This window comes from Lutjanus erythropterus, chromosome 2 (assembly GCF_056507025.1).
Source record: "Lutjanus erythropterus isolate fLutEry1 chromosome 2, fLutEry1.hap2, whole genome shotgun sequence".
Taxonomy (NCBI): Eukaryota; Metazoa; Chordata; class Actinopteri; order Lutjaniformes; family Lutjanidae; genus Lutjanus; species Lutjanus erythropterus.
Genome location: NC_139318.1, coordinates 31812773 through 31840254, shown reverse-complemented (window position 1 = coordinate 31840254; position 27482 = coordinate 31812773). Strand labels below are relative to the sequence as shown.

General features: G+C 38.7%; 2 protein-coding genes across 2 annotated transcripts in view; one reads left to right on the top strand and one right to left on the bottom strand.

Annotated features, from left to right (window-relative positions):
- LOC146331954 (zinc finger E-box-binding homeobox 2) overlaps positions 1 to 17967 on the top strand; it is a 39206-nt gene extending 21239 nt beyond the window's left edge. The window contains exons 2-8 of the mRNA XM_084737269.1: positions 6588 to 6872; positions 10298 to 10507; positions 11654 to 11847; positions 12136 to 12247; positions 12483 to 13936; positions 14077 to 14260; positions 14951 to 17967. Of these exons, the coding sequence (XP_084593395.1) occupies positions 6588 to 6872; positions 10298 to 10507; positions 11654 to 11847; positions 12136 to 12247; positions 12483 to 13936; positions 14077 to 14260; positions 14951 to 15600 (3089 nt within the window). The 3' untranslated portion in view covers positions 15601 to 17967. The remainder of the gene's footprint in view (positions 1 to 6587; positions 6873 to 10297; positions 10508 to 11653; positions 11848 to 12135; positions 12248 to 12482; positions 13937 to 14076; positions 14261 to 14950) is intronic.
- Positions 17968 to 24377: 6410 nt separating this feature from the next.
- Positions 24378 to 27482, bottom strand: part of arhgap9 (Rho GTPase activating protein 9) — a 67712-nt gene continuing 64607 nt past the window's right edge. The window contains exon 21 of the mRNA XM_084737256.1: positions 24378 to 25396. Coding sequence (XP_084593382.1) covers positions 25210 to 25396 — 187 coding nt within the window. The 3' untranslated portion in view covers positions 24378 to 25209. The remainder of the gene's footprint in view (positions 25397 to 27482) is intronic.

Below are 27482 nucleotides of genomic sequence, written 5' to 3'. Positions count from 1 at the left end.
TAGTAAAACGCTAAAGGGGATTCTGTTTTTGTGTCACAAGGGCCCTAATTGAACAGAATCATTAAAAGCCACAATGAACAAAGGCAAAATAGTTTCAATACAATGTTTGTTGCCAATTTAAAGACCACTGCTTAGTGTGCAGGATTGCAGTGCTATATTGTGCTTCTGTCTTCGCAGAGCCTTAATCAATATGAGGAAATAAGCTTGGTGTTTATGTCTTGATCTGATTGTTCTGAGCGCCTCTGATGTCGCCCCTCGGCTGCACATTCTGTGGTGGTGGTTTAAATGCTCTGACGGGGTGGTGTCTCCTAATGAGCAGGACATCTAAAGGCACAGAGCCGTGACTTTGCCGCTGTGGCACCGCATGGGCTTTAACTTCACCATCTCTGAGAGGCACTGTAGATATTCATGGAGTGTCGCGTTCACACACACACACACACGCATGCACATGAGTTATTGTCATGTATTTCTTTACTGTGTTTGATCATATTGTAGTCTTGTGCAGAAGCAGGCCAGTCTTGCTCCCCATTTGTGCCCACAGTGCAAGTTGTGATTGTTTATTTCTCTATACCCTAGTTTGTGTGAGTGTGTGTGAGTGTATATGTACGTGCATGTGTGTGCCTTCAGGGAATTTCCCTCTGTAGCGTGTTTTTCACAGTTCGACATCAGTTGGAGGATTCTTGTCAGGGGCAGTTTGACAGTGCAGCTTTCTTTCTGTCTCTTTCTCACCTTTTCTTTCGAATTCCTCACTCCCCTGTCTTCATTTCATTTCTCTCTTTATCCATCACTTGTTTGTTCTGTCTTTCGTCCCCGCTTTCAGTGTAGTTTTTGCTCTGCGCTGTAGTCTTCATGCACTGGTGTCTTTGCACATCTCATCACCCCCTTTCTCTAACATACACATACCACAGCACGTATATACACAAACACATTGCAAGAATGCAAAATCACTTACTGCACCACACATCACATTTTAGCATCTCTTCCGTCACACTAATATGACCTTTACAATCCCCGTTGCAGTGTCACAGTTTCAGTCTCATTTATTCTCGCCCAGCAGCCATTTGCAGACTTTTTCTGTGGCCCACTGCCAACCGGCTAAGAAATGACTGTAATCAATTGAACTAGAACTTGCACTGTGCGACTTTGACTTTCATATCAATGTGTTTGTGGTTATTTTCACCATCATTAGACAAGAATGTTTGCACTTCCTCCTCTCTGGCCACAGAAATGCAATAAAAGAGCAGCAAAACATCACATTACCACCATTCCTATTGGTTAACATGTAATTTGGAGCATTTAATCCTCAATTTGCTGTCAGCATTCGTGATATAATGTGTAAAACATTTCAGTTGAATTGAAATTAAGAGTTGCATTCCAAACTGAGGCAATCACCAAGAGGAAAATTCAGCACTGAGTAAAGTAACTTATCAGACACTCTGCTGTGATCTTACAGGATGACAATATTTAGAAATGATATCTTCATTTGGTTTTTAGTTTTTTTTTTAAATTCCAGAACTTATCTATGGCGTATTTGGTAAATATGCAATAACACAGGTAGATGAAGCATGATTGGCATGTGGTCATCGCTGTAATTTTTTTCACCATCTCGGTGTGCTTGGGCAGGTCAAACCAAACCAAGGCAGGCTAAGGTGCCAAAGTCAGAAGGAAACATCACCCTGACAGAGTAGAGAGAGTGTGAGTCCCTGTGAGCTGAGATGAAGGAGATCAGGTGGGAGGTGTTTGTTCTCGGTTGCGGTCCTCCCCTGACTCATCGTATGAATGTCAGTCAGCAGGAGCAGGTATGAATAGGAGAGCTGCCACAGTGAGATTTTTTTAAATGGCATGTTTGATTTCTACCATATATTTTAAGAGGGTCTGTCGTTATCGACATGAGTGTGCTCTGCAGATGAATATGGACTGACCTCGTCTCTGAACTGCTCTCATAGGTACTGTAAAATAACAATACACACATCTTCCTGCGCTTGCTTTTTGTTTATTGTGTAGGCGTCCATGACCTTCATGTGGTAATTTATTGAGTTCAAAATAGCAAGTGTTGTTCTTTCGACACCTGTGAAACCATCCCAGTTTTAACAGCATGAAATAACAACTATTTTACAGATTAACTAAACACAAATAATTTTGAAATAATATTTGAAATATATGTTTGATATCCCAAGGAGTTCTGTTACAAAAACTGTGATGGATTAGTTAGTTTTCATTCAGCTGTTTGTGGCAGTTTTTTCCACATTTCGTACTGCATGAAATTTATCAGATATTACTGTGTTATGTCATCTGAAGAGCAACGTGGAGATAATTTATTCTGGGTAGTTGGAGATGTATGATTGATATATCAGTTTTAAAAAAAATATTTTAAGCAAAACTTATAAAAGTGGTGACAAATGAAAATGCAAAAGTGATAACCTAAAACACAGAAAATAAATTTGAATTCTAAAACAAAACTCAGGAATTAAAATATGTATTGTACTTTCCTGTGTAAATTTGGCCTAAAGATAATTTTAATGGGATGCATCTGGTTTGTGTGTTCTAGATTTAGATAAACCACAGAAACTGCACTTCACTGACACATTTAATTCAGTATTTAGTGTTTGTATTTTTTGAACAAAATACTGCTATCCAACTGCTGCTACTTTTAACAGTTCACATTATTGTTACTGTAATTATTTTATTATGTTGTTCACCTGGGCACCGCTGCACTTTAGGCACTGGCCACCTTGTTATCTTCTGTGCAGGCTTGTTATAGTGCCTTTTATACTGTCTTTATATACTTTTACTTATTTATTTAATATTATTTTTCTGATTGTGTTTCTTTTTTTTTTATTGATTTTTACTATTGCCTACACTGGGACCTGAGTATCTCATTTTTTCTGTCATTTTTAACATGTTCTGGAATGACAATAAAACATCCTTATCCTTAACTTGTAACACAAGTTTGAGTGTAGCCCAAGATTCAATTTCTGCCAGTTACCAAAATATCTTAAATTGCATAAAATGTTATTTATTGGGTTGTTATTCTAAATCTGTTAAGTTAGTTGCATTGATAATATTACAATGCCTTTATTCTGGCTTTTATATAACAATCTTGACTTGTAAAAATCAACAGAACGGTAACGATTACATTGTGCGGTAAATTGGGCCTGGCCTTGTTTGTTGCCGTTTAGAACCAAAAGAAACAAACAAGGTAATTTCTAGGTAATTATTGCGTGCTTAAACATTTAGCCACATAATTACTGAGTCAATACCAGATCACATGTGTGCATCGTAAAGTAAACTGCAGCTTAGCGTGTTGCTGTACAGTAGATGCCCTCTGGGATATAAACAGTGCAGACTCAGACTGACTGAAGTTATCTCTGTACTGCTGTGTGTGAAAGACATGTTGAGATGATTTCTTTCTTTATCTTTTTTGACTTTTTATCACTGTGGTTTGCATTTTAACGTGGCCGTGTAAAAATTCTGTGTTTCCGTGTGAAACACACATGTGCTCATGAATGTATTCAGGCGTCCATCTCTGTCTGGCTTTGGAAATTCCAACCAAACTATGTTAATAATTAAAGAACTACCGTAGTTCATGATTTTTTGGGCTTCATATGGCAGCCAGGCCGTCAATCTCTCAGATGTTCAGTCACTGTCAGGAAGGGAAAGCGACAGACAGATTAAAATAGTGCTGCAGCTTTGATCTGAACACACTGTTGTTGTCAAACCATCAGAAAACAGTCCCCAAAAGACCGAGTGATCGACACTGTCAAGCATGATGCAGCACAGTTCGGTTAGCACTCTCTGGATATGAGTCACGTTCTTCCCACGCACACTACAGTGCATGCACAATAGCAGTGGACTGTTTTCTACTGTGCTCTGCTGTGTCTTATTTTGTGTCAAACAAATTACACTCTCCTAAAAGCACATTGCATGAATTCATCACTCTTAAACTCCTTTGTACCTTGACATACAATCTCTATTTGCAGGCAAACCCAAACCTCCTGCGCTGTTCAAAGATTTAGCTGTCCTGCTGCAACAAAAAAAGACCTATTTGAAGGATGCAATCGCTATCCAAATAAATAAATCAGCGGGCCCGATAATGAAAGCCATCCCACTTTAATGACAGCACATATAGGCTCAGTGTCACTCACTGTCATGGGAGGGAAAATTAGAGCCAATTTGATGCTAATCCGGACCAGATTTAGCTCTTTTCTTTGAGCCCAGCGGTATGTCCTATCATCCCAGGAAACTCCTGCAGGGCTGATAGGTCGACCTCAACTACATCATATTACTTCATAGCTGTCTTCTGCAGGGAAGCACATTTGATGACCAATTTCACCCCCCATAAGAGCAAGTCATTCCTGCCCATGTTAGCAGAGCAGCACTGCATGGAGTAGAGGCTTGGATGACTGGCCTCGGGTGAATCAGAGTTTTGCATTTGTACAAGGGCGTAATGGGGCTGGGGCAGGACACACAACTTGCTGATACATACAGATACATGTGTAGGCGTTACATTTTGAGATTAACTAATACACTCATCGGGAGAATGTGTAAATTGTTTTCTTTTAAGCGTGTGTTTGTGATTGCGGGCCGCCCCCTCAGCAGCACTGGCCCCCTTTTTGCTCTTTCAGTAACGGAGTGAGTGTGTGTGTGTGTTATCTATCTGTGTGTGTGTTTGTGTCTTCTGTGTATACAAAGTTGACGAGGAAGAGTAGCTAAAATGTCTTTCGCAGTCTCTGGGCTTTGTCACTGTGAGCTGTGGGGCGTAAATAAATGTGTAGACGAGTTGAAAGCAAAATACTCATCAATTATTGCGCCCACCAGCCAGTAAGGGTGTATTTGGAACGGCTCAAGCAAAAATAAAAATCTTTCAAGAGTGACTGAGAGTTGTTTTGACAGTTTAATGAATAAACTTTGTTTGTGTTTGGCAAAATTTAACGAGCTGTGAAACCTTATTCTCACTCTGATCTGATGAAAAGAGGGCCTCTCAAGGCCAAAGAGGAAAATTTATTTAAAACTAATATGAAGCATGACGATGCTGTGCTGCGACCTTCATCAGATACCGATCAGAAACTTTGTTTTCACAACAACTCAAAAAGAAGAATTGGTCCTCTGTATGTTGGCACAGTCCACGCTCCCCCCGCCTCGACAATGGTTTGGCTTTCTCTCACGATGTTTCAAAGGCACTGGCAAGGAGTGTATTTGTGTTCTTAAATGGTCATTACTTGGTTGTGATTAGATATTGCCAATCAGTGAGAGGAAAACAGAGAGTCCTCAAAAAAAGCCTTGGAAATAAGAGCCTACAGCTGAAATCCCAGCCATGTGTTTGTGATTGTCATTTATTGTCTTTGCCATGGGAAAAAGTAATGCGCCTTTCCAGTTTTGCTGCATTCTAGGCACCGAGGGTACACTTTAAAATTACAATATGTTATTTATCTTTTCTTCTTACTGCTGCACTACATCCCTGCTGGATCACAAGTCATGCACCGTACATTTACATGTGCTAAAAAGTGAATTTGGACAATAAAAAAAAGATTTTTCTGTTGTCACTTTAACTGTGAAAAATTACGCATATAAACTACTTTAGTTCAAAATACCATTTTACCATTTGATAGAAAGAAAATTTGATTAATGATTAATTCTGAAAAAGGCAAATCTTTAAATGTTGTAATTACAATAATTAATACCAACATTGAAATAAGATGCAATTTATTGGATTGAAGTTTGAGCACTCATAAAAACACTCAAAAAAACATATTTTTTTTAGTCATGACCTTAATTAAAATGGCTACATCTATTTTTATTTTTCATTGTCCATTTTTAATTTATTTTCGGTTTTAAAATGAAAGCCACATTTCACTCTCGGTAATGTCAGAGTAAAACCATCTCTTTGGAAATTACATCGATTGATCTGAAATGACTCTTAATACTTTATATTTCTGTGTCTGAAGTTTTATATTGTGGAGAAAACTGCTGTACAATTCTGCTTGTATTGATCATAATCCACACAAAGCCATAAATAAAATCTCATGATAAGAAACACATTTAACAACTTCACATGAACATGAAGACAGTTTCATTCCTCGTGCTCACAGAGGAACAACAATGAAATACAAAGAAACAGAAAAACTAAAGCAACTAATAGTGCAGTTGTCTTTTTTTTTTACTTCAAACAATATGTAAAATATAGTTGAGAATTTACAAATTTTACTGCATTTTTTAAATTTCTGGTTGGGTTTTTCCCCTGTTCTGTTTCAGTTCCTGACATATGCTCTAAAATGATGCAGTATTGTGTCTGGTTTGTTTTGATCATAATCTACTGCTCGTCCACCTACATGCCATCTGAAATAACACTGAAAGGAAACACATGTCTATTCGGTCAATTTCAATATTTGGACACCCAAAAAAAATAATAGCATCTTATTCAATGTAGATTAAAGAAGCGTTCATGGTATTTGATTTTTAATATATTTAAAAATATATTTTTAAAAATCACACATCCCCAGTGAGCATGCTGTTTGTTTACTGCATGACATTTAAACACGAAATGTCAGTCTGAGCCAAATTTTGCCTTTTCTTTTCTCTCCTCTCAGTGGATGCTGAACAAGTGAGTTCACTGGGGTCTGAGGGGGAGGATGAGGTTGGCCTGTGGAGCCTGGAGCCCCAGGACTGCCAGGAGAGCCTGGACAAGACGAGTTTGACACCCAGCGAGGGAACGGAGGAGCCTGGCAGCCCGGCTCGGTCCACACGGCCGCACAGCCTCAGCCCCAACAGCAGGAACTACTGGGGTCAGGTGGAGCCGGAGGCTGAGGCCGCGGAGGACGCCACCGCATCTGCCACTGACAAGGAGGGAGAGCAGGAACCGTTGAGGATGTACTGTAAGTTTTTAATTTAAAACAAAAAATCTATATAAAGAGATATAATACACTGCTGAGCTATCAGTGTCAGCTTGTTGATGTAAATCCCATTAAAACATATTTTTCCTGACATTGATGGTATTTTATTAGCTGTTTTTGCTTTTTTTTCCCACTTCTTTCTCTGTTTTCAGCTGTATTACAGCATTTTTGCACATCCTTACAAAGTCTTTAAAGGTGTAAAATCCATGTCCAATAATATTAATCTTACTTTTAAAAAGTTGCATTAACTTAAGTCTTGCTTTTACATGTGTTCTTGGAAGAAAATGTTAATGATCACGCTGTAACAAAACTACAAAACAAAACCATCATCGGATCAATAGCCAGTAATGCAAACTGTGCATGTTCTTCTTTGTCAGTATGGTCTGGAAATAGTTCTTAAATTGCATTCTTAATGGTCTTTAAAAAAGTCTTTAAAAGTCTTAAATTTAACTTGTTGAAACCTGCAGAAACCCTGTATTAGTGTTACGTTTCAGCCACAAATCCATTTTCTTGATTTTTGTCTCTCATTCAATTCCGAAATTGGCTTCCAGCTCACAGTGGGACGACTGTGTTCATCTGTGATGTTTTATGGCAGTTGACAGCCTTTGGAAGTTAAAGAGTCATGGTTTATGTGGTTTAATCAAACTTATATTCACATTTTTTTATTGAACTCATTATAGCGAAATTATTTTAGGAAATATGTGACTATTTTTTTCAATTAACATTACAAAAAAAAAATCTGAAGTACCCCTGCAGTCCCTTAAAGTACCTCTGCCCCATTTTAAAAACATTTACCTTTGTTAAAAAAAAAAACAAAAAAAAACATTTGCCATTTTAAGTCCTTATATTCTGAACTAGAGGTGCACAGAGACATTATCTGTAACTGTATCTGTTCAGTGAGCAAAATGATCTGTATCTGTATTCGGAGAGAAGACTGTAAGTGGGCGTGGTTTATACTGGAAGTCACTTTAAATTGTGACTTTTAATTGTGTTATATTTCCTAACTTAATATTCATTGGTAATACAATTGTTGTGCCTTCAAAACACCAAGTTGATATGATATTGCCATTTAACTACTGAAATATATATCCACATCCTCATACCCGTACACATCCCCCCACCCCATCCTTTAACTAAACTAAAAGTATACATTTTATAAATAAAAAGAGTCTGTTTTGCATTGGTGATAGAAACTCTTTACAGTTCAGATATAAAAAATATCCTTCAGTTTGAGGGAATAATCTTAAATTGCAATGGTGCTGTGTTCATGTTTCTTGATGTATAAATCTTACTGCAGTTTACAGTACTAGAATGTTATACATATAATTAATATTCCTAGTATTATACTATAAAAATTAGATACTTAGTACAGTAAAAGTAAAAAGTAGTGCTTTTAATGTTACTGGGTTACATTTTAGAAATATTTTTTTCCTAAATAAAAATTAGCAACTTCGGTAGTTTCCATCGTATTATTTGTGATTTCCCAAATAGCGTATTTGGATCTCTATCCAGAACTATAAAGTAACCTTTTATTTGTTTCTGAAGAAGGTCTGGCCAAGAGATGTACAAAGCTTTGTAAAATGTGTATACAATATGAGATATACTGTATGTGTAAACAAGTTTACAGTGTCTTTCTGATGCAACACACCTCGGGTCTCAAGATGCCTCTTGGAGCCCTCTAGATACACCTTCATATCAGCTCCTTGTGAAACCATACCTTCCCTACATGCTGCTCCTTTTTTCACTGCTCTCTTTGAAAAGGCAGCCTTCTGAAAGCATGACAAAAGAACTCATCCCACACAATGTCACAATATTTCCATGCATCAAAGAGGTGACGTTACGGTACTGAAATCAGCACTGCGCGACGTGAGGCTTTCCCTTTTATTTAGGAGAGATCAAAGGCTCACGCGGCTTGCCTACTAACAATCACTTAGCTCCCTCGCCTCGTGTGATTTGGCCTTGCCTGATGAAGGCAAAAGCTGAGTTTTTACAACACTCAACCACACAGGCTCTTCCCTTCACCACATAAAAAAACAGCTCGAAATATGCCAACATCTGCAAACATTTGAAAAATCTTCCTCAAAGTCGCTGTAAGCTGACTGGCTTGATTCGTGATAGGAGGCGCCCTCTCTTCTTCTTCTTCTTCGCTCTGCCTGCCTGTCACTGCACTCAAGGGCACGAATGAGAAAGAATTCTTAAAATCTAGTTTCATATCTGGCCAACTGGTTCCATCAATATATTGTTTTAACTGTCAGTCTTCAAGTAAACAATTTAGTTCCATTAGATTCAGTTGTCACCTCCTCTGCACGCGCACATACACATACAGTACATGAATGTATGAACAAGGCATGTACACTCACACAAAGCATAAGAGAAAACCCCTTTTCAAGTGCTTGATTTAAGACATGAAAGTGTAACAGCTGCAGGGTTTCAGCTGCACTGATGCACCCACAGACAGCAACACTGACCAGCTTCAAAACTGCCAAATTCAAAAGAGACAAACCAGTTCTAGGGAGAGGTCGTGTAGGAATAACATATATTAATCTGCATATTAACTGGATATTGTTCATGGTGTTTTGTGCAGCATGGGGACAGTTTTCATAGCTTTTCTTAGGTTTTGTTGTCTGTATTGTATTTATAGTCATATCACAGCTTCTATGCTGCCTTCTTGGCCAGGATTTTTATTTCAATTAGTTTTTTACCATGTTGAATTAAGGAAAAAGAATCCTTAATACTAATGTTTTCCTTCAAAGGTCACTAATAAGCAGGCCATCAAGGAATACACCTCCGCAGATTTTAAACAAATAAAGATGCTGCCTGTAAAACTGTGGTAATTGTTTGGAGATTAATGATTAACGGTTTTGCAAATTATTATTTTTTTCTCCACAATAAACCTTGGATTTTAGTAGCCATGTGTCCCACATTAATGTTGGCTAACCTTTCCAACAAATTTCACTTTGTTTTGAATAATTGGCAATGAAATAAAATCTCATATCCGAAGATTCTATTAATTGTAATTGTAATTTATTTCAGTCCTGTTTGTAGGTTGTTTTAATGTAATTTGTGCTCGTTTTTTTTTTCCAGAAACAATCTTTATTATCTTAAATGAATATATCCATCAAATTTAAAGGAAGAAAAAAAACTAATTAATATAACTAATAAGATAATTTGACTAAATTGCAGATTTTCATTCTGGATCACCATTGAAAATTGTAAATCTGCAGATTCTGTGTGGGCCTGATAATTAGATTGAGTGTGTGCGTGTGTGTGTGTGTGTTGTATCAGAATTATTATGTACGTGTATGTATTACATTTTACACCGCTCAATAGTTTCATGTAAGAGCTAACACCTCGTTAAAAATAAAAATTTAATTTCAGTTCTACTACATATTTTTCTCCATTTCCAGGTAAGAACTCAGACTCCCAGAATGCATTTGAGGACCTTGCCCACTATGAATTTCTGGCCCACCTGAGGAAGGCCTCTACCTCAGCCAGTCTCTTGAACCATCTGAACCACAATGGTTCTGCAGCTGTGTACCACCCGGGCAGCAGGCACGACGAGCTGCCGCCTGCCATCTGGTCACCGGGAGCGCAGCACCGCTCACCTGACGGAGCAGGTAGGCTGAGCTGCAATGACTCTAAATGGCTTCTCTAGAGCCGTTTAGTTCTTATGAACTGCTCAGCTGCATGCTGACAGTAAGTAGCTGCAACATAACACATATCAGATTGTTCTAATGTTATTCTGAGAAAATAAAAAGGAAAACAGAGGCTTTGCACGTATCAGCTCATCGACCACTAATGGTTAAACAAACGCTTTCATCAAGGCCAACATTTACACGTTCAAGCAGTTCATACTAACAGTACAGTGTTGTTTAATAAGTTTAATATTCTGCTGGTTGTTTGCCATTTTATTTCAAATGTATCGAGTTAATCTTGAAGTTGTGTCCTAGTTTGATGGTTTATTGAGTTAAATATTAAATACAAAATATAAAATAAATTCACTTGATCAAATAAAAACATTAAGTTTAACAACTCCACAAACTTAAAAATGAAACATACTTAAGACTTCAGTAGTGAACATTTTAGTTATGTAATAATCCAGATTAATACACAACTTTTGTGATAATAAACAAAACCTTATGTAATTCTCAAAAGATCTTGATTTTAGGGTTCCCGAAGGATTTTCTTTAGGAGTACAGTTTACGGTAGCTTTAAAATTTAAGTGAGATGTGAGAATGAATGCGTTTGTTGCTGTATATGCGCATGATACAGTGGGGATGTGTGCGCCTGTCATGATAATTACGTTTTTAATTATCAAGATCAGTAAAAAAAATATTTAGGTCATGTCCATATATATATATGATATTGTGTTTACTTGTGTGTTTGTTTACATAAGAATGTCACCAACAGTTTAGCCATCGTGATGCCTGAATGAACGGCAGGGCTTTCTCTCCTACCATTTTAAGACTTGAGCAAACGCACCCAAAGGTTTTTTCACCGTGCCCAAACGAAAAGAACAGAAAAAAACTATGCTGAGACATTTTTTGCTATCATTTCCAGTTGCACTGCTTTAGTCCTTTCGTCATCCGCTGTCTGAATTAAAAGTTCATTGCTCTCTGAAAGGGTGGACTTGCATTATAATGCTATCATACTATCATCGTAGCAGTGGCATGAAACAGTCTTAAAATGACAATAATGGATGGATGCATGAAAATCCCCGCAGTCTGTTTGAAATGTCACCTGTCTCTCTCTCTGGACTCCAGATGCGGGAAGGAGCCAGCAGGCCTGTCCCTTCTGCCACAGGATGTATCAGCGCGGAGCCTCTTTTAGGGACCACATCAAATATTGTCAGGAGAGGGAAGGGGGCCACATGGTCTGTCCGCTCTGTGGATACACTGCCACCCTTAGGGCACAGATGGAGCGGCACCTGGCACTTCACAACCAAATGCAGGACAAGGTTGGACACACACAGACACAGCAGGAGAGACTTTCTCAACTGCAATCAGGCCAAAATGTCATAACTATTACTTTGTTGATATTGTTACTGCTTTATTGTTATTATTCTTGTGTTACTGTCATTTTTGAGCACATTTGGGATTAATAAAGTGCTATTTTACCTTATATTTATCTGTAACTTTGTGTCATTAAAAGTGACAATCATACTTCTTCACACCCCGGAATTCATCCCTAAGTTTTATTTTATTTTATTTTTTTTTTTACTAATAACTATATGCTATCATCCTAGAGTGCCATCACTTTGGATCAATCCATGGAGACCAGGAAGTTCAAATGTCTGCAGTGTGGGAAAGCGTTCAAGTACAAACACCACCTCAAAGAGCATCTTCGCATCCACAGCGGTGAGACAAAATAACATCAAAACAGCTGTACTCACCCATCAATTTGCTATTGTTCGACTGTATCTGTAACCCGTACTTATCATGTGGCATGAAATTATACCTTAATTTGATGTATTGACAGAAAGCAAGTAAAAATAATTCATGACGGAGAATTATGAAAAATGAGTTGAAGGTATTTTCAACATACTCTCTGCATCTTTTGACGAATACATCCTGTCTGTGTGTTGCCCTTCAGGTGAGAAACCTTACGAGTGCTCCAACTGCAAGAAACGTTTCTCTCACTCTGGCTCCTACAGCTCACACCTGAGCAGCAAAAAGTGCCTGAGTGGTGGAGCGAACACAGGTGGAGGAGGAAACGCGGGAGGAGCTGGCGGTGCATTTAATGGACATAGCCAAAGCTCCTACCACCACTCATTTCCAACGTCTCCCTCTGCAGGCGGGGGGAGAATCAGTAATGACAAGGGCTCTCCGATGGCTTCACAAAGCCAAGATAACACCAGGCCTCACCAGGATCTCCACCAGCTTTCACTGCAGGACCCCAACCACATCCCCTTCGCTCGGCTCTGGGATCCCTCGTCGGAGCTCTCTCTGAGGGCCAGTATAATGAAGTATGTTCCCTATCTGCACTCTGGGACCAAGTTTGAGCAGATGCTGCAGGAGATGCTCCACAGGGAGGTGAAGAAGGATGAGGAGAAGGACAGAGAAGGAGGAGCACTGGAGGAAAGGAGGGTGATGTACAACGGAGGGAACAGGAAGGTGTCGCCTGACAGGAGACGAGAGGCCTCAGGTGATGTGGAGAGAGGTGTGCTCGGTGTGACGTGTCGCTGGTGCTCCCAGCTTTTCCCCAATGTGGCAGTGCTCCTGCAGCACGAGCGCTACCTCTGTAAGATGAACCGAGAGGCGGTGGAGTTGCCTGAGGGTCTTCGCAGCAAAGACCATCCCTCGTCACCTTTATTCTTCCCCAGATCTTCTCCCCAGCTGGAGAACAGCAAACCCAGTGCAGTAACCAACGGCCTCTCTGGAAGCAAGTCGCCATTACAGAAGCCCAGCTGGCACGCTGTACCGCAGCAGCTTCTGGTCGCGATGCACTCTCCTCCACAGCCCCACCATGATGCACCACCCTCACGAGCATTCTGGCCCCGCCAAGAAAAGGGAAGCCCAAGCCAACCAATCAACCACTCCCCAGAGCTGTCATCACCCCGAGCCAGAAGGAGAATTCCCTCCACAGGATTCGGTTCTCCGGTCTGCCTCGACCTCACCAGCTGTCCTCCTGAGCTCTCCTCCCCTCAGAACCAAAGCAGTGGCCCCTGGTCACAGAGTGAACCTCTGGATCTCTCTCTGCCCAAACAGCTCTCAGACCAAAACAAAACTGTAAACGGAAACTCAGCCAGAGGAGAGAGGAGAGAGCTCGGGAGCCAGCAGCTCAAGAGGCCAAGTCCAACCTCACATCTGCCCGTGCACCACCACCCGGCCGTCTACAGTGGGACCGGAGCTCCTGTGTTTCCGGGTTCCTTGTACAATGGATTTCCTATCTTCAACCAGTCTGGTTTAGGGCTTTCAGGACATGATGGCATCATTCCATTTAGCCAGCCGGCTAATGGTCCTGGGTTTCTCTCTCCTATGGCTTACATGATGGAGGCAGAGGCAGAGGCCACGCTGAAGATCCACCAAGAGAGACAAGCTCTCATGGTGAGTAAGGACTCTCTTTAAGGTTCATTGTAAAGAAAAAGAAAAAACTGTGAAATAAAATTGTGAAATATCAATAAGGTGTGTGGTGTATAATTAGAATAATGATTATAATGAAACAAATCTTCATATATTCTCTGTAGGGTGAGGTGTTAAGCCGTGGAGCTCTGGACTACCTCTCTCTCATGGATGAAGGACTGGACGGAGATGGAGGACCAGGGAGGAAGAGACTGAAGAAGACAGATGAGGGACTTTACGCTTGTGATATTTGTGAAAAAACCTTTCAGAAAAGCAGCTCTCTGCTCCGACACAAATACGAGCACACAGGTCTGTAGCTTGCGCACAGTCTGCAAAAACACTTTAGTTATGTGTCACTTCCTATCATGTATAGATGACTACAATTCTTAAAGTGTTTAAAGGAATAGTCTCCTGTCCTGTCCCAATCCTGTGACAGTGTAAAAAAAATTGCCCCATCAAAGTCACATGATGAATACTGAATTACTCCCATCCTGCAGGAATCCCACAGGATTCTCAAAAAAAAGTCAGCCTCTACCACTCAGTAGTGAAGTATCATTTTAATAGTAGTGGAGTAGTAGTAGTAATGCATACTTAAATATGAGTATGAGTAAAAGTACAGACTTACTAAAATATTCATAAGTGTACAAGCACTCAAAAAAATTACTTAATTACAGTAACATGAGTCTATGCAAGTTCCACCCCTGCAAAGTGAATATAACTGCTGAGCTTCAGAGGTGTTGGTAGGTGGATTTTCTAACCTTTTGTCAGAGCCATGCAAGCTGTTTCTCTTTGTTTCTATTCTTTACACTAAGCTAACAGGCTGCTTGCTGATGGTCGCCTCACTTTACAGAGCACATTTCCCAAAATGTTAAATCATATCTTTAAAAATTAGCCTACGGGAGATTTCAGTAAATTAAAAGTCTCAAGTGTATTTTCTACTAAAAAACAATGCTACATTTCTATAGGATATGAAAAATAATCTTTCTCTATTCATTACAGGCAAGCGTCCTCATGAGTGCAAGATCTGCAACAAAGCCTTCAAGCATAAGCACCATCTGATTGAGCACAGTCGGCTGCACTCTGGAGAGAAACCCTACCAATGTGACAAGTGTGGAAAACGCTTTTCCCACTCTGGCTCATACTCCCAGCACATGAACCACCGCTACGCCTACTGCAGCAAAGACCAGGATCCAGACCAAGACCACGAGGAGATGCCTCTTACCCCGGTGGCAGGCAACAACCTCGGGGGCCGCCTCGCCGACGAGACCCCACTGTCCATGGAAGACACCCAAACCCCGCACTCTTTCCTCAGCGACTCTAGTCTGGATGGAGCTGCAGAGGTCCTCAAAGAGGAGGAGGAGGAGGAAGAGGATGAAGATAAGGAATCAGGAGTCAGGGATGGTCATGTGGAGGAGGCAGCTCTGAGTTTGTCAGGAGCAGCAGAGGAGCTGGGAGGAGGTAGTCCCATCAGAGAATCCCCTCCAGGTGAGAATGGAGTGCAAAATGAGAGAAACATTTACGATGTGGGAAACCATACTGACAATGCAGAGAGACATTTCTGGGAGCGAGACACTGAAGACCAGAACGGAGACTTGGACAAATGTGAACTGAGCCTGGATATAACGGATTTACCCAGAATAAAAACTTAAAAACATGCCAATACAATACATATTCTATATATATTAAGACTTTTGATACATTTTCTCTCATATAAAAGAGCTCCACTGATTTTTTTACTCATGTTACAACATGAAAAAATGCACAGAACTGCCAAAGCATAGATGGCCTTAAAGTGGACAAAGCCATACAAACAAATATATGTGATAATACAAAATACAGTATTTTATCATGCAACATAGACTTGATGTACTTACAGTGTTTGTTAATATGTTTTGTTCTTTTAATCCTTTTTTTTTTTGTTTATCAGGACAGCTAAAACATTTGGGCTGACATCTGAGGTCATGTCACATATCCACATGTGATACTGAAGAAATCTCACTTATTATATGCTTGCTGCTGCTGACTGTTGCACAACCCATAAAGCAGAGGCATTTGTATTTTTACATTCAGGATCCAGTAGATTAAAAAAAAAAACTTTGCTTGAAACTTTTCAGCAAGTAGAAGCACACCAGTGAGTGGGTTAAGAATGCAGGCCCTGAAAGAAATATTTGCAGGTCCCAGAGGAAAAGTTTGTCGCATTGGTTGCAAGATGGAAAGACTTATAGTGCTACTTTAAGTTTTAAATCTCAAAGATGCATTCTGATTAAGGCTGCAACTAATGTAAGGTAATCTAAGGTAATCCTTTCAGTTGTTTTTCAAGCAAAAAAGCATCTTAAATGTGAGGATTTGCCTTTGTTTGTCATTTACAATGGTAAATGAAGAGTCAATGAAGAGTGATGATTTTTGATGATATTTTGTCATCTTATGGGCGATTTATAGATTAGTGGTCATTAGTTGCAACCATAATTTTCATTATTCACTATATGCCATATATTAATTGTTAATGTTTAGTCTAAAAAATGTCCAAAAAGTGTGAAAAATGCTTATCAAAATTTCCCAGAGCCCAAAGTGGTGTTCTCAAATTGCTTCTTTTGTTGAACTTCAGTTTTCAACCAACAGTCCAAAACCCCAAGACTCCTCGTATACTGTCATAAATGAAAAACAGCAAATCCTCACATTGTAGAAACTGGAACCGGAAAGACATTTTTGCATGGAAAATTAATTATTAATTGATTATTAAAAGTAGTTGGCAATGACTTTTCTTTCGATCGAATTGACTTATTATTGCAGCTCTACACAACAGTGAGTGGGTTAAGAAAGCAGGCTCTGAGGGAAATGTTTGTAGGGTTGATTGTAGGATGGAAAGGCATCTACATACATACCAGAGTTAAATGTTAAATGCTACCGATGCAGCCTAAGAGTCTGTAAGTATATTTATTCTTCCTAATAAGTGCAAGTAACATTTATTTTTCAATATCCTGTGGTATTATTTGATACAAATCTTTACCTCTATTTCAAGAAATGAACAATAACTTGTAAAATGTTTTAAATGAAAATACACACATGCAGCTATTATAAGAGTATTTGCTGCCAGAACTTTCATCATTCATGCTGTGAAATCACAAGGTACAACCAGCTCATCTTTTCAGGTTAACCATGGTGCTCAGTGGCTTTCAGCGTTCTGTTTAGTATTGTAGAGGAAACCGCAAAAAAGAGGAAGAACTGGAAGGTGATTTTTAATTTATTTTTTAAACAAAAAAGCAGTGGACTGCACCTTTTTAACTGTATCCCTCTCTGCATGGGGCATTAAAAGGGGCAAAAGATGAAGTCAAAAACTTGCACTGTTTGTGTAATACTCACACGGAGCTGCTTTCATCATTGCTAAAATATCCTCCTATTTCTCGTAATAATTTACACATGCTGCAGCCTGTTTTCACACCTACGGAACAATAACGTGTCACACGTTCTGGGCTGTCTGTTGAGGTGTGGTGAGAGGGTCAAGACTCAGGACACATGCACCAGCTTGTAACTTCCTCTTTCTGACTGCAGTGTAGTCAACGTGAAAAGTGCCTCAGATGTACTCAGACACTGTGAGTAATCCGACAAAGCCTTGGTACGATGAGATAAGACGGTGGTGCATGAGGTGTGACTAAGCTTGTAGCATTCATGCATACCGTGCGCCAAAGACACTTCTTGGTCATAATGTGTGTGTGTGTGTGTGTGTGTGTGTGTGCGCGTGTGTGCGCATGTCTGTTTATCACCAAAGATATGCATATGTGACACACCAACTGCCGCTCTGCTCTTGCATAGTTCCTTACCTGTTATTTCTGGGTCAAAAATAGCCAAAAAACTGTTTACCTTCACTCTGCGTCTGCACACTTTTTAATATCAAGCAATGTTTTTTATCTTTTACTGGCACCCATGCAACTTTTGTATCTTTTGTAACTTTTTATATATATATTTTCTGCATGTTTGTTGATATTTGTAATAAAATTGTACATACTTTGTCACCAGAATCTTGTATCTCATTGATTTTTCACATTTAAAAAATATACATGTATATTTATTTATATGGCTTAAAGTTACAGGGTCAGTTAACAAAGTTGCTCTTTCAATGTGTCAGTTTTAGTCATTTTGGATAATTTTGTAGTCCCTGATCAGGTGTAAGGGCAACAATGAGGGTCCATAAAATACATTAAAACAGTAATGACAGATACAAAGACACCATCAATCAGCATTTTCTTGTTAAGTTAATGTAAAACCTCTTGCTCAGTCTGTAAACAAGATTTAAGTGTAATCATTTAGAGCCAGTTTTTCTCCCATGGTGATGAAATACAAAATAAAAAATTATCCCTATTAAATTAAATGCAGTTATTTAAATTACAATGTAAACACAAACATCTTTAGGCATAAGACTGTTTTGAAGCTCACATGTAGCCTGGCTACTCACTTTCCCATCACAGTAAACAGTTCCCACCACCACTCATGATCTGCCGACTGCTTTGTTACACCAACTTCTTTGTGGCTCTGCCTGTTTGCATGATGATTCATCAGAGGTGGCTGTTCTGTGTCTGTGAACCTGTGTATGTGGCCGGGCTGCGCAGGGGCTGCTGGTATATGTTACACTGAGCTTTAGGTTTAACGGTAGGTTGAGTAAACAGTCGGCTAACCGTAACATTAACAAACCCTGCTGGGTGACGTAGGTCAGAGAGTTTTGTGTGCCATGCATCAGCGGCAGTTAGTCAACCGTAGCAGCAACAATTGGTGATGTTATGATGTTTTTCTGATTGCTGGTTTTGGGCTTGACAGTGAGTAACATGACATTTAATTGAGAACTGACTCGACTTATATTCGTGGTGTATAAATATCAGTACAGTCAAACAACGACCTCAGCATCAGCATCATCCCATCCATGAGCAACAGGTTGACAGAGTGGGTGCTGCTGAGCACATTTAAGTTTCGATTCCCTGTACCAGACTGAGAAAGCAGGCCTGTCTATAATGGTTACAGATGCGTTTCACTAGTGGGTGGAGAAACTGTTCCTCAACCAGAGTAAAAAGGCCAAGGCCATGGGCCGTATTACAGAAACCTACTTGCAGATCATAATGGTAATTAGGGTTAGGACATAACCTCGGAAAAAAAAGCCTTACAGATGAACAGTTCCTAAGTTAATGTTCCTATCTTAACTTTTGATAGGAAATGTGTATTACATAAGCACCCTAACTTTCCAAAATCTTAAATTAATGCTCCTAATTTTCGGATAACTGTCCTATTTTTTACTTTTCCACCTATAGTAGTAGCTAACTTAATGTCTAGCTAACAGTGGCTAATGGTAGTATTAGCCAACAGTATGTTACAGTAATGGTACTGTTAGCTATCAGTAGCTAATAGTAGTGTTGGTAACCAGTAGATAAAGGTAAAGTTAAGGTGTGTTCTATCTGAAGAGGGAAGTTGGAATTTACAAGTTCACAGTTGGAAATTTCAACTGGAACACACCCTGAAATTGGAATTTCCAACTTGTTTTTCCACAGAATTGGGCTTTTGAGGTGTTTGCCGCGGGATGATTTTTTTTGTCAGTTGGGTGGACCTATTTTGCATGCAAATTCCATTAATGATATCTATTAATACACGACTGTATTTTAAACAAAATTATTTATTTATACCCAAATCCTACTCCAATCCAATCCAACTGACTGCACCTAAACACACGGACACATATCACATGCACACCCACAAAAATATCGTGTCTCCACCTACAGGGACTGTTTTATTGGCTATTGTGCTGGTTTTGGGCTCATTTTGATCTGCCATTGGACCGGTTGTGTCACAGATAAAGGCAACCCTGGAGGAGCTGCACAAACTCTGACCTCAAAATCCAATATGGCTGCTCTGTGAATCGACAGTAATGAAAGCTGTTTGTTAGTACTTGCATCTCATTAAATCCGTTGGTAAATGTAATGTTTTTCCAACTTGTTGTACTGGAACATGATCAAATTAGGTGTGACATCATTCCCAGCTCAGACTTCTGACCCCGAGGTGGTGCACCAGTAGCTAATGGTCCACTAACAGCAGTGTTAGCTAACTTGTGTAATCTGAACTGTATGGCTGCTCTTTTATCACTTTTACACATGCTGCTATCTCAACCAACTCTCTTTCTATATTTATTTCTTATTTAAAAGAACATTTGATTTCTCTACAGATGGTACCTTCACATCTAATCTGTCTTGAAGTTAAGTGCCAATTTTTTTTTTAATTGGTGCAAAAACAATATGATAGTGGTTCAGCAGCTACAACAATGATTAAGACAGAGACAAAATACACTAGAACAGACAAAAACAAACAACAAAAAACAAATAAAAAAAAACCCCAAAGAAAATATAATTGTAAACAGAAATTAATTAATAAATGAACAATAAATAAAAATGTACAAAACTTTCCATGACACATACAAATATTCTTAAGAAATCTAATGATGATATTGACATTGACTGAATGATTGAAAAAAAAAAATACTGCTACTAATAATAATTACAATAATTGTTTAATGTATTAAGGAAAGAGTAAAATAAAAATTCATAGATACATAAGTAAATAAATGGTTTATAACTGATATTTGGAGGCCAGGCCAAAAAAAGTTACCACCTGGATTTAACTAAACAAATAGGTATAATAATAATAATAATAATAATAATAATAATAATAATAATAATAATAATAATAATAATAATAATAATAATAATAAATAAATAAATAAATAATAGAGCCTTCCATTGGATAATTAGAGTACAGTGATTAATATGTTTCAGCTGGCAACAAGTTATTTAACCCTAACTGATGCAGTGAGTTGCTTCTCATTTCTTAAACAACCGTGTCAGAAGACACATCCTGTGGTCGTGGAAAAGATGTTACTGTGTTTCAGAAGGATCAAATTATTGGTCTGCATCAAGCAAAGAAAACAACTAAGGAGACTGATGAAACTACTAAAATTGTGTTAGCTGTCCAACGCTTTATTAAAACCTGGAAGGAAAGTGGTGAACCAACATCTTTGAGGAAGAAATGTGGTCGGAAAAAACATATTAAATACATATTGAATGATTGTGATCGGAGATCACTAACATGTGAAATCAAACCGTAAAAAAAATCAACAGTAGAACTCACAGCTATGTTTAATAGTGGAAGTAAAAGCATTTCCACATGCACAATGTGGGGGAAAAAAACAGTTATCAGTGAGGCCATGAAAAAGGTCATGTGATCTGATGAGTCCAGATTTACCCTGTTGCAGGGTGATGGACACACCAAGAAGAGCAGTAGATGAAGTGATGCTCCCATCATGCCTAGTGCCTACCGTACAAACCTGTGAGGGCAGTGTTATGATCTGGGGTTGTTTCAGTTGGTCAGGTCAAGGTTCAGCGATGTTATGTGCCCAAAAAAACAAATGAGGTCAGCTCACTACCTGAATATACTGAATGAGCAGGTTTTTCCATCATGGATTTTTTTCTTCCCTGATGGCACAGACATATTCCAAGATGACAATGCCAGGATTCATTGAGTACAAATTGTGAAACAGTGGTTCAGGAAGCATGAGACATAATTTTCAAACATCACAGAGAATATCTGGGATGAGCTTGAGAAGACTTAACACAGCGGTCCGACTCTCCCATCATCAATACAAGATCTTGGTGAAAAATTAATGAAGCTCTGGACAGAAATAAATGTTGTCACATTGCGAAGGGCCATAATCAAAGCTAGAGTTAAAACTTAAGATAGGAGGATTCTGTACTACGGCTCCTGGTTCCTTGGCCTGTTAGCCATTATAACCATCAGCAGTCTGAGCAAAACACTGATTCCCATCCAGTTAAAAAGTGATTCCCTATAGACAAAGATTCCCGACAACTTGAAAGACAAAGGCTGTGATATACAGTAACAAAAAAGAGGCAGTTGTTTGCCATGTGCTGTCACTTTTGTATCACTTCTTGCAAGAACAAAGCATACAGATTAATTAACAGAGCTGGCCAAGCAAATTACTGTAAACTACACTTTCTAAAGTGGCTAATTTAAATTTGGAATCAGTTAAGATGACAAACATTTCACAGCCTTCTCATTCTCTTTCTTACACAAATTTTTAATAAATACTTACACATACCGAAAAACATTTTGTTTTGTTGTCGCAGCAAACAAAATAACTACCTACAGATGTAAAACAGTTTTGAACTAATGTCTGGGTGGTTCCATTTCATCAGTTCATGCATCAAAAATCTGTTGTTGTAAGCAAATTTACCCGAAAAGTTTACAGCCTCTCTGCTCTTTTGTCTACATGTTAGATAATGACGCCATATTTGACTATAAGAGTTATCATTACAGAAGCACAATTGATATCTTTTATTGTTCTCAGTGTATTAAGAGATATTCAGAGTACCATTATTAAATCTCATATCATTAATGAGACAGAGAAAGAAAGAAAAGAAAGAAACTGAAGAAAGAAAAAAGGCAATATGAAGTAATGGTGTTTGACTTTCACTGCCAACACGCTGCTGATTAAGAGGGAGGGGTGTCTGATTGTGTCTCTGATGGTCTGATTCTATTTTAGGGAGTGATTAGCACCATCACACCAAGTGAAATAAAACACATCACAGAGCTCACAGAGCCTACAGCAGTTTAATGCCACTGGGTTTTTTTTTTATTGACAGAAAAAGTCCCTTCAATGTCAGAATTTGGAGAGAGAACAAAACGTACAGTAAAAATAATTAATGAAATTAAAGTTTTCAGGGTGTTATAGTTATATTTTCCTCCCACAGTTTAATAAATGGAAACATTCAATCTAACATGAGGAGGCTCAGGGGCACACGGCTGTCTAAAGACCAGAAAGAAACTCTGACAGAGAGTTAAACGTATAAACTGTGATGACTGTGTGCATACATGCATTTGGATCAAATAAACAAATGTGGTTGTCTATTTAAGTAGAAAATATTTCTGTGTCAATCAAATATGAGGACGACCTTGGAAAAGTTCAGATGATCAATCAGCCGCACATCATTTTAGCCCCTCCCCACACACACTCACAGGACTTGAAATAATACGAACATAAAAATGAATAAATACATCTAATAAAAGTTTGCAAAATCTATGAGCTATGATCCCCCACCACCAACAACCCCCAGCTCCCCTCATGCCTCTTTTCTGCTCTTTTTTGTCTTTTGCCAAACCCACAGTCAATATAAAATTACCAAAGCCACAGAGTGAGAGAGTGAGAGGGTTTTGGGGGGAAAATCCACATTTTTTAAACATATGCATTTCCAGTTCCTCTTTTGTTCTGTTATTAAAAGCAGCATTTGCACCAATCACAGGGGATGCCTCCGCCCGCTGTGTCTCTGAGGCCTCGCATACCTCCACACACTTCTACTATCTCTCACGCAAACCCATCGCTTGCTTGGTACAAACAACCTGACAGACACATCCTGACCGAAATATCACAAAATAGATCAAATCAGCTTGTTCACTTCTTGTTTTTTTATTGCAGGAGAGTTAACAATCAGGTTGACACAAGGTTAATTTCAAAGCAAATGTATCAGTTTGAATTTGGTTAATATATAATGTTTAGGTCACACACTGTATGCAAAGTGCTACTAGATGACAAAGACAGTATTTCACATATTTACAATTTCATATTTTTAACTTAATCTGAGGAGTTTGCACTAATAAAAATGTAAGACAGATCCAAATTTGTACAACCACAGTTCCAAAAAGCTTGTTGACATTGTTTAAAAGTGAAAGTCTTGTTTAAAAGCGAAAGTGCAAATCTCTTTTGATCTACAAAAGGACAAAGACAAGATATTTGATGTTCAAATTGACTAACTTTAATACTTTCTTTTTGAAAATATACTCAAATATACTCTCATACTGAATTTTATTCCTGCAACATGTCTGCAACAGTTGGGACAGGGGCATGTTTAGCACTGTGATACATCATCTTTTCTCTTGACAACACTCAACAAGTGTTTGGAAATTCTGAAAGTGAAATTCTTTCTTATTCTTGTTTGATATACGACTTGAGCTGCTCAACAGTCTGTGGTCTCTGTTGTCGTATTTTGTGCTTCAAATGCACCACATATTGTCAAAGGGAGACAGGTCTGGAGTTCAGGCTGGCCTGTCTAATGCCTGAATACTTTTACCACGAAGCCAAACTGTTCTAACTTGTACAGAGCGTGTTTCAGCTGACATGTCTTGCTGACATATGCAAGGATGTCTGTGAAAAAGATGTCTGGATGGCAGCATATGTTGCTCCAAAACCTACAGTAGCATTCAAAAGTTTGGACACACTTCTGTTGAGTCATGTACATTTTGGCATTATTTTTACACAAAACAGTAAAGTTTGTGAATTTTAACTATACATATTTGTCTTTGCACTATATTCAGTTGAATATAACTCTTTTTAAGTTACATTTTATACAACATCACAACTTTTTTGGACCTGGGGTTGTACAATAAGGGAAGCTTTGAAGGTCCACACACTAAAAAGTACTATTTGGTACAAACAAAGGAACATTTTCTGCCCTCTTGGCACATTCGTCCCATCACTGAAATCATGCTTTTCTCTATGAAGAGTTCTGACCTCTGAAGTCCTGAAATAAACATAAAAACTCTTCATCTAAATAACTTCAGCTGAGATGTGGCGGGCACATTTATACACCCAGCTTGCTTCCTGCTTGTTTGCATATTTTACAGTATATCCACGCTGCAGGTGGGATCTGTCCGTCCTCGCTGCAAGAGGTGCTGGTGCATGTGTTTTTCACAGTGAGATGGTTCTGCTCTTTCAGTGCTATGTTAAGACACATCCTTCCTTGATAAATAACTGATTAATAGTCAGCTCGCTGGAACGGCTGGAGGAGATTTATCACTTTTATGGCTTTTATTCATCCTGATCAAGTCTGAGACATCAAGGAAAAGTGACACGGAGGCGTCCGTTCCAGCCGTAAAGAACACCGGGGCTTGGCTCCACACATCTGCAGTCAAAGACACAAGTATTGCAGCTAAAATTGGTTTGTTTTACTATTATTGTTTTAACATGGCTTTATATGGAGGCCAGATGTCCTGATTAGCAGCTTTCTGTCCTGGTTCTTTTTACCCCGTAATTATCTTTTGATGTGAAATCCATTTTACACCACATGAGTCAACAGGCAGAGAGGACAAACGCCGCACTACTTGTGCTTTCGTCTGATCTGGAGCTGGAGCTTTTTGAACCCCCTCTCTGTCCGAAAAGATCAAGAGGGGCCTCTTTTTCCAAAGATGTGGTCAAACTCGCTGAGGATGAGCTCCACCGCCTGGTTCTGGTAAACCATATTCACCGCCATGTTGCCATTGTCCCGCTCAGGGCGCATCAGGGTCGGCCCGAACACGATGCCGATGTTCTGGGTGGTCATTCGGTTGGTCTCTGAGCGCTCCAACACTCTGCAGAAAGACAGGACAGACAGTGAAGAAGAGATGGGTTTAATATCATCTAAAATATCAACAATTTAAAAAAAATACAACAAAATGGTTCTGGAAATAAAGGATTTAGCATTGTTGTACCTTGTGGTTTTAAAGTTTTAAATGTTGTAAGGATGGTAATGACAGTCAGTTCACCACTTTGGCCTGAACTGTGTACAGACATTAATCGTCTTCAGATGATGTCTTCTGATGACTTTTGTGATCATCTGTGAAGCTGACATTTGTGGTTTTGAATGAAATGTCTCAACATCTTCTGGATGTTCACATTCATGTCCCACTTAGGATGTTGTGTAATAACACTGTAATAACTGGTGATCTTTCCAGCTAGCGCCATCATCAGGTCAGTTTTAATTTGTCAGTTTAAAAATCTAAAATATATGAGTGAGATAAATTACAACTTAACTCTAAACACTAAATAGGTAAAACATAAAATGTCACATAACTATAAATACTAAAGGTTAAACAGCAGTTTTTCTCCCATGCAACATCACTAATTGCACACAAAGCTAACTCAATTAATTATGACTTCACATCCAAATTATTTAAGTTATGACCCAAAAAACTGTGGTGCAACCAATTTTAGCAGCTTATTTAGTAACAAACTAAATGGTAGTTACTAAGCCTCTAGTGTTGACTTTACATCCTAACTTAGGAGAGAATTTAAATATAGCTTATGTGACCCAGTGTAGCATGTTAGCATTATCAAGGTCAGGACAACTTTACTGTCACATATAATTACATGGGGTACAACTCATATCCTCATACATCCTCATATTAGGGGACTAAGTCTGTTTCTAAGACAAAACTTTGGTAAGAGGTGTGGACTGGAAAACTGACCAATCATCAGGCTTGGGGAGCAATGGATTAAATGTAACGAGGTCACGTAATCTGGATACAAAAAAAGGTAACAGTTTTCCATTACAGTTACAGATGAAGAAGACCAAATCAGATTACAGATATGTTAAGTAAAATGGTGATTATTAGTTGGATTACAATTTTAAAATAAAGAAGGATATACTATCATGCACAGTGCATCTGCCAATTCATTATCATGGCCTCCAGTGAAAAAATGCTTAACTAGGTGGTTTTTGTCTTTAAATCAATCAGTCAATAAATTGTGCACAACAAAGGAAGGAACAACAAATCTAAAACACTTAGAGCTGCAATGATTAATTTATTATCTATGAATAAATCTGCATCTATTTTGATGATCATTTTATGATTTTTTATGGACCAAACAACTAATTGATCAATTGAAATAATAATCAATAGATTATCCCTAGACAGAAAGTAAATTACATTACTTTAATATTGTGATAATTGGATTATGTTACTGATTACCTTTTTTAAATATAATTAGTAACTTATCAGAATATTATAAGTCCTTTTTAAAGTAATCCTCCCAACCTGCCAACCATTTGTGTTTTTGTATGTTGGGGGACACCCACACAAGCATGGGGAGAACATACAAACTCCACCCCGAGAGGCCCTGTTTGAACCGGGATTCAAACTCATAACCTTCTTCTGTGAGGCGACGATGCAAACCACTGCATCACCATACTAGTGAGCATGTTAGCATGCTGACGTTAGCATTTAGCTCAAAGCACCGCTGTGTCTCAGAGCTTTTAGCATGTCAGAAGTCATGAGTCTTGTTTGAATTCGTGTTTGGGATCACAGGCGTATAGATAACTGCTGACCGTCTGTACAGCTTCATGCTTGTGGCCAGCATGTGACATCTTTATAATTCTTAGAAATTCAGTAACTAAAAGCATTTGTACGTCCACCAGTGACATCTTGTTCTTGCATTCATGTTCTTGTTCATGTTTCTGCACTGTACAATTCAGATTTGTGCACAGAAGTGTCTAAATCCGCCGCCTGTATCCACCTATGTTGGTATGTGTGAGTGTGTGTGTGATTGGGGGGGACGCAGGAATGGCTTTAAGCCACAGCATGAGGCATTCTTCTAAAAATGCCATTCCCACCAAGCCACAGAAGCAGCCAGCAATTGCTCAAAACTTCCACATTAAAAAGAGAGGAGGAAAAAAGA